The 6,859-nt window shown below is 38.0% G+C and overlaps 1 protein-coding gene across 2 annotated transcripts; it reads left to right on the top strand.

The window, feature by feature from the left end:
• The first annotated feature begins 253 nt into the window (after positions 1–253).
• Positions 254–3,843, top strand: LOC130469182 (uncharacterized). Of its 2 annotated transcripts, none has more exons than XM_056838137.1 (3): positions 254–671; positions 1,105–1,171; positions 3,228–3,843. In XM_056838137.1, exon 3 carries the CDS (start codon positions 3,228–3,230, stop codon positions 3,744–3,746), a length of 519 nt encoding a protein of 172 aa, XP_056694115.1. In that variant the 5' UTR covers positions 254–671; positions 1,105–1,171; the 3' UTR covers positions 3,747–3,843. The 2 variants fall into 2 exon arrangements, 1 of the variants encoding a protein (XP_056694115.1); XR_008929549.1 differs by lacking the exon at positions 3,228–3,843 and adding an exon at positions 2,637–3,213 and having other exon boundaries at positions 255–671.
• Positions 3,844–6,859: the final 3,016 nt, after the last annotated feature.

The raw sequence follows: 6,859 nt of genomic DNA on the forward strand, positions 1-6,859 counted from the left end.
GTAATAACCCGTATTAATTACCTAATATCTTATTTTATCTATGGAAATATTTTATAAAAAAAAAAAAAAAACGTATTTACCTTATTTCGAATTCACATAACCAACTCCTAAAGATCACACAAACTAACCGTCATTGACTAAGTCCTTCTGACTTTGTTCTCATCATTCAAATTACGAAGTTGTAATCTCCATCATTATCTTTTCTTGATTTTGAAAGGTCCAGCAAGTATTATCCAAAGAAAAAAAAAAAAAGAGATAGTTCTTCTCTTCATGTAAAACAAACTCCATACTTATCACCTCTCGTAACCTATTAGTCTAGGATTTGCTACTAACAAAAAGATAAACATCATCATCCCTAAATTTACGCTAGTAATCGTAACCGTATTCTGAACAGCCTTATCATCCTCCTTCCATATAAATAATAGTACAAAACCCTAATACAACATTTTTTTCAAAACCCTCGTACACTCACAAAACACCACCAGGAGCCGTGCATAAGAAACCGCAGGAAAACCTCGAGCGCCGAATCGAAGTGGATTTCTACCTACTTTCGGTTACACCGAAACACCATTAAACATCACCGGATTCTACCGTAAGGACTACCGTCTTCAAGCCCTCGCCTTCCTCTTTACACCCGGTCTGTTAGCACTAGGAGCCGAGCTTGAACAAAGGTAATGTGTCGTCTCAAACAGAGTATAGTTTTCCTTATTATTCGACCTTGTCATTCCCGTATAATCGGATTTCAAAAATAAAAGGAACCTTACTTCATTTAGCCTTGATTATTTGATTGGAATATCACGTGGACTTCCAAGAGCTACTACATCATTGCCCTCAATTCCTTATTTCCTCCATTAATAATATAAAAGAGGAATGTGAAGTAAATGCACCATCTTTCTTGTTTTATTTGACCCATACACTTAAACGATAATATAAATGGTAACCATGCTAAGTTGACATACTAATAGAGCTTAGTTTTGGAGAATCTTTAAACCTCTATACTCGTATTATATATATATATATATATATATACATAGAGTTCTTATAGGTGTAGCTACACCCAGATTGTATATATATTGACGTTAATTATGTCATTCTTGTATGTAGAGTGCGTAGAGCGTGAGGATACGTACTAGTGTTTACGTGTGCTGTTGGTGATACTAAGCTTGTTAAGGTAAGTTACTATGTTCACTACCTTAACCCTATGAAAATATTATTTTAACGTGACTATGTGTAATATGTATATGTGGGTTATATGACTTTTGCAAATTCATTAAGATCAGTAATGTCAAAATAGACTCTTTCTTCTTTTGTAATTGATTTCCATGTTCAAAATGCTTTTGGGTATATATATACACTACCAGTAGCTATTTTATCAAGTTCATGTGCATGACCCGTGTGTTTGATCATTAAACTTAGTCGCAAGGCAGGTCATGTAGTTTAGCGTAAGGTTATTACTTTATCTTGGACAATTTATGGTGAGTTTATGGTTTTATCAACCTGACATGCATAATCAGAATAAAGTGGTACTCATGAATTTGGATTGTTGCAATTAGAAGTGTACGTAATAGTTAGTCAATTTCTGGAAATGTGCAAGAGTATGTGATTTTGATATCCATTAATTACTTTGTGTATGTGACCACGCCAGTGCTACGTATAGAACAACATTTACGTAAAGATAAACATATTCTTAGTTGGTAAGACATCTTAGGCAGGATCCCCTAAGGTGATGAACACATTGGTGGTATGACACATCGTGTCTCAATATTTTAGTCGGAGCTAACTAGCACGACCTAGGCTTATTCTACTCCTTTGAGTTAAAAACACTCACTGGGGGGTGTGCACACTTAAGGACTAAGACCTATTTTGGTGGTTACACCCATTAGGGTGGTAGTCTCGAACTACATTTATGGTGGAATTATCTTGTTCTCTTACCTCTGAGTAATTAATTAACTATTAAATTATGGGTTGTGTGCGTGTGCTTGCTATGTGCTATTTGTGCGTGAAATGTTTTAAAATAAAATGTTTTCCAAAGTAAGGGAAAAGGTTTTCAAAAATGTTTTACAGGGTGAAGTAGTACTTACTCAATTTCCACTGATTTGTGGTTTCCCTTTTGTACATGTTTTTTTCAATTTACAGGTATGCGTGGCACGTCATGAGCGACCATTTCACAACAACTAGTATCAAGTTATTAATAACGTAGATCACCTAGAGACAAACAGTTGGTTTTATTTAATTCAGTTTGTAACGATATTTTGGGTAGTTGGTTTAAGTTATTTAATTATGGCAATGTTGGTTCATTTATAAAGGTTGGATTATTGTTGGAAAATATAGCCTTACATTTGGGTTGTAGCCTAAATGTGGCGGTAATGCCCTTAATTTATTAATTTATGCTTCCGCTATAAGACCTAAACAGGTATGGAAATTGGGGGTGTTACAAATTGGTATGCAGAGCAATAGGTTTTAGGACAAGATTGGTTAATGTTAAATAAATATTAGGATCTTCAAATGAATTAATTAGGAATTAAAACTTAAAAAAAAGCCGTTAGTGAGGTTGAGCGACGTTTATCATGCTTTTATGTGCTATCTATTTTTGTATTTTATTATGTGTTTACATGTTAGTATTTTTTTTGTTGTAGATGAGTTTTATACCCTACTTGCCTAATTACGAGAACATACTCGAAGAGTTTGATGCTTGGGTACAAGGAGAAGATGTGTGGGTAAAATATATAGAAGATTTATATGGTGTTACACTCGTTAAACATGAAGTATATGAAGGGATTAAAATAGAGCCTATGTCCCCTCCTGCATCTACAAGAAACCAAGAAGAGGACTTAGGGATAAAGGATATGCCACTACCAGATCTGTCTAGCATAACTGGATGTTTTTGCGCTTTCTGTTCCGGGGAAAAGATTGATATTATGTTGAGCGACAATACGGAAGTCCTCAGTAAATGCCCTATTTTTGGAGATGAAGTTAAATGAATTTTTGTTTAGGAATTATTTTGAGTTATGTTAAATAACCATGAGTCGAATTATAGTTTGGAGTGTTGAACATATACCTACTCGAAAATAAAGTTTCAAATGATGGTTGTTAGTGGGGATAAATTTGGATACATCTGTATGATTTTTTTTTTTTTCTATTTTGATTTATAATTGATTATTATATGTTTAGAATTCTAATAATGGGATAAAGGGGGTAAGTGATTAGTTTTTATTTTATTGTGATAGATGGAGGACCACCCAATGTACCCCTACAACCTAAGGATGGGACAACATGAGGACATACCTCCCTATGTAGAAAGAGTAAAAGAATGTTGTGAAGAATGGGGAGATCTCCTAGGAGACCTGAACAACTATGACACACACGCTAGAATAATAGACATCCTACTCAAAACCATACCACGTTATGAGCCTTGGATCCCAATTATGGAAATGTATGATGATGTTCTCACAGAAGAAGGGGAGATTCACCCAACCAAATACAGATATGAGGGTCAATGGTTCCTTACCATTGAGTATGTCTCGACGAGGTTGATGGAGGCTTGGTCAAAGTGGGAACCTGAAGATGAGATGGGGGAAGTAATCGATGCGGAACCACCCGCGTTAGAGAATGAAGGAATAGGAGGTGAGAGAGATGAAGTGGAAGATGATATGCGAGTGGACCTCCAAATAGAAGAAGACCCTGAAGAAGACCCTGAAGAAGAAGACCCCGAGGAAGAAGACCCCGAAGAAGAGTTTGACGAGTGAGATTTTGAAAAGAGTTAGTAGTGGGGCTATATGGCCCCTCATGGAATAGAAGTAGTCGTAGGAATGGTTTATTTTGACCAAGGGTATATTTTCATTTATTAGTTTTCCTTTTTTTCTTTTTTTTTTGTTGCTTGTTTAGTTAAGTTTTCTTTCATTAATGGACAAACCCTATTGGGATATTCAATGCCAATTGATTATATTATTGAAATGATAAAGAGAATTATTATTAGTTTTATGTGTTGGATATTTCTTGAATTATATGAGGTGGAAATCTTTGTAAATTCTGTCTGGTGGAAATTGTCTGTGATTAAACTGTCTGAATGTACACGTAAACTAGAAGAGAGTAGTAATTAATTGAGGAATACATCAATCCTTTGATGCAGATAACCATGTCAGGAAGAAACAATCGTCCTCCCACTAATGCTGAGTTGGCTGCACGACTTCAGCAACTCACAGAACTGACCCAAACCTTAGGAGCTGCTTTGTTGAACAACAACAACAACAACAACAACAATGGAAACAACAATCCTGACTATGCTAAGAAAGTTGCCAGTAGAAACCCACCTTACTTCCAAGGTGAAGAGGACCCTAGTATCCTAGAAAACTGGATCCGTGAATTTGATAAACTGTTTGAGGCTATAGGGTGCCCTGAGGAAGAGAGAATCCCTTCTGCAACCTATTATCTTAAGGCAGAAGCTGATATTTGGTGGTCCACCTCCCGAGATGACCTAGTTGCTGGACATGGATTTAACTGGGAGGCCTTTAAGGATGCTATGAGGGATAGGTTTTACCCTGAACATGTCAAAATGCAGAAATTCGATGAGTTTGCTAACCTGAGGCAGAGAAACATGTCTGTCCAGGAATATCATTCCAAGTTCCTAGAGCTAGCTAGATTTGCACCTACCATGGTCCCTGATGAGAGAGCTAAGGCAAACAAATTCATTCGAGGTTTGAACTTTGACACCCAGAAGGTTGTGATTGTTTTGAGATGCCGAACCTTGCAAGAAGCTTATGTTAGCGCAGCGAGTCACTACAGAGTTGAGAAGCTAGAGGAGGAAATCAAGTCTAGGGGTAAGAGAAAGGAGGGAGATTCGAGGAACAACAATCAGAATGGGGGAAATTCTGGAGGCTATGGGGATAAAAGGGCTAGGTACAACAATGGTGATCAGGGTTCGGGTAGAGGATACCATGGAAATAACAACAATTATCGAGGAAACAGTGGAGGGAAACCCCAAAACCAAGGGCAGAACCAGAAGTATGGGAATGTGAACGGAAAAAGAAATGAGAGACACTACTATTGCAAGCAGTGTAGTAAGGACCACCCAGGAGTTGATTGTAAGGGAAATGCTGTGCAGTGCTTTGGTTGCAAGAAGATGGGACATCGTGAGTTTGAGTGTTATGCTAAGCAAAATGGTGGTCAACAACAACAAGGGAGGCAGAACAATTTCAGGAATAACAACAACCAAGGGAACCCTTCAGGGAGCCAATCTGCTCAAAATGGCCCTAACAAGACCTTGTCTACCCCGAATGGCAGCAATGGGAATGTGAATGGTGGTAACAAGGGGAGGATATTTGTGATGAACCAAACTCAGGCTAATGGAGAGGCTAATGTGGTGACTGGTACTTTTCTTATAAACTCTATTCCTGCATATGTACTTTTTGATTCTGGAGCTTCACATTCATTCATATCATCTTCCCTAGTTAAGAAGTTAGGTCTAGAACCTTCTTCTCATATTTCTGCTCAAATTTCTATTCCAACTGGGGAGGTAGTGTCATGTAGAAAACTTTACAAGGATGTTTCAATAAACATTAGCGGGACTATACTACCAGGAGACCTTATAGAGTTCAATCTTGATGATTTGGATGTCATATTGGGAATGGATTGGTTGGGAAAATATAGGGCCCGGATAGAGTGTCATGATCAAAAGGTTGTTCTGAAAGGTCCAAATGGGAATAGAATATCCTACCAGGGCATTGTAACCAAACCTGGGGTGAAGATCATATCAGCCTTAGCTATGCATAAGTACCTTAGAAAAGGACAAGAAGCCTACCTGTGTCAGATTCAAGATTTGGGGAGAGAAGATAGTGAATTAAGTGATATTCTTGTTGTTAAGGAGTTTCCTGATGTATTTCCTGAAGATATTCCAGATATGCCCCCGGATAGAGAGGTTGAGTTCACCATAGAGTTGATTCCAGGAACTGCACCAATTTCTAAAGCACCTTACCGTATGGCCCCTGCTGAGATGAAGGAATTGAAGGATCAGATAGAAGATTTATTGAATAAGGGATATATTAGGCCAAGCGTGTCACCATGGGGAGCCCCTGTGCTCTTCGTGAAGAAGAAGGATGGAAGCCTGAGGTTATGTATAGATTATAGGGAGCTAAATCAAGTCACGATAAAAAACAAGTATCCATTGCCTCGTATAGATGACCTTTTTAACCAGTTGAAGGGTGCTGGAACCTTCTCTAAGATTGACTTGAGATCTGGATACCATCAGTTAAAAATTGCGGAAAAAGACGTAGCAAAGACTGCTTTTAGAACAAGGTATGGCCATTACGAGTTCACAGTTATGCCATTTGGGTTAACCAATGCCCCAGCCGTTTTTATGGACCTCATGAATCGTGTATTTAGACCCTACCTTGATCAATTTGTGGTAGTATTCATTGATGATATTTTGATATACTCTAAGACCCCTGAGGATCATGAACAACACCTGCGTGTGATTTTGGAAACTTTGAGAGAGAAAAGATTGTACGGAAAACTATCTAAGTGTGAATTCTGGAAGAAGGAAGTAGCTTTCTTAGGTCATATCATATCAAAAGAAGGAGTTTCTGTAGACCCCTCAAAGGTTCAAGCTGTAATGAGTTGGCCTAAACCTACCAATGTGACTGAGATTCGTAGCTTTTTGGGTTTAGCTGGTTATTACCGTAGGTTTGTGAAAGACTTTTCGAGGATTGCGAGACCCCTTACCAACCTTATGAAGAAAACTGTGAAGTTTCAATGGGATGATAGGTGTGAGGAATCCTTTCAGGAGTTGAAAACAAGGTTAACCACAGCCCCGGTGCTGACATTGCCATCTGGAGATGAAGGATTTGATGTTTATAGTGACGCT

This window comes from Spinacia oleracea, chromosome 3 (assembly GCF_020520425.1).
Source record: "Spinacia oleracea cultivar Varoflay chromosome 3, BTI_SOV_V1, whole genome shotgun sequence".
Lineage (NCBI taxonomy): Eukaryota > Viridiplantae > Streptophyta > Magnoliopsida > Caryophyllales > Amaranthaceae > Spinacia > Spinacia oleracea.

Excerpts from the sequence above, each read along its gene's own strand:
- LOC130469182 (XM_056838137.1), top strand. The coding sequence starts at position 3,228 with ATGGAGGACCACCCAATGTACCCCTACAACCTAAGGATGGGACAACAT.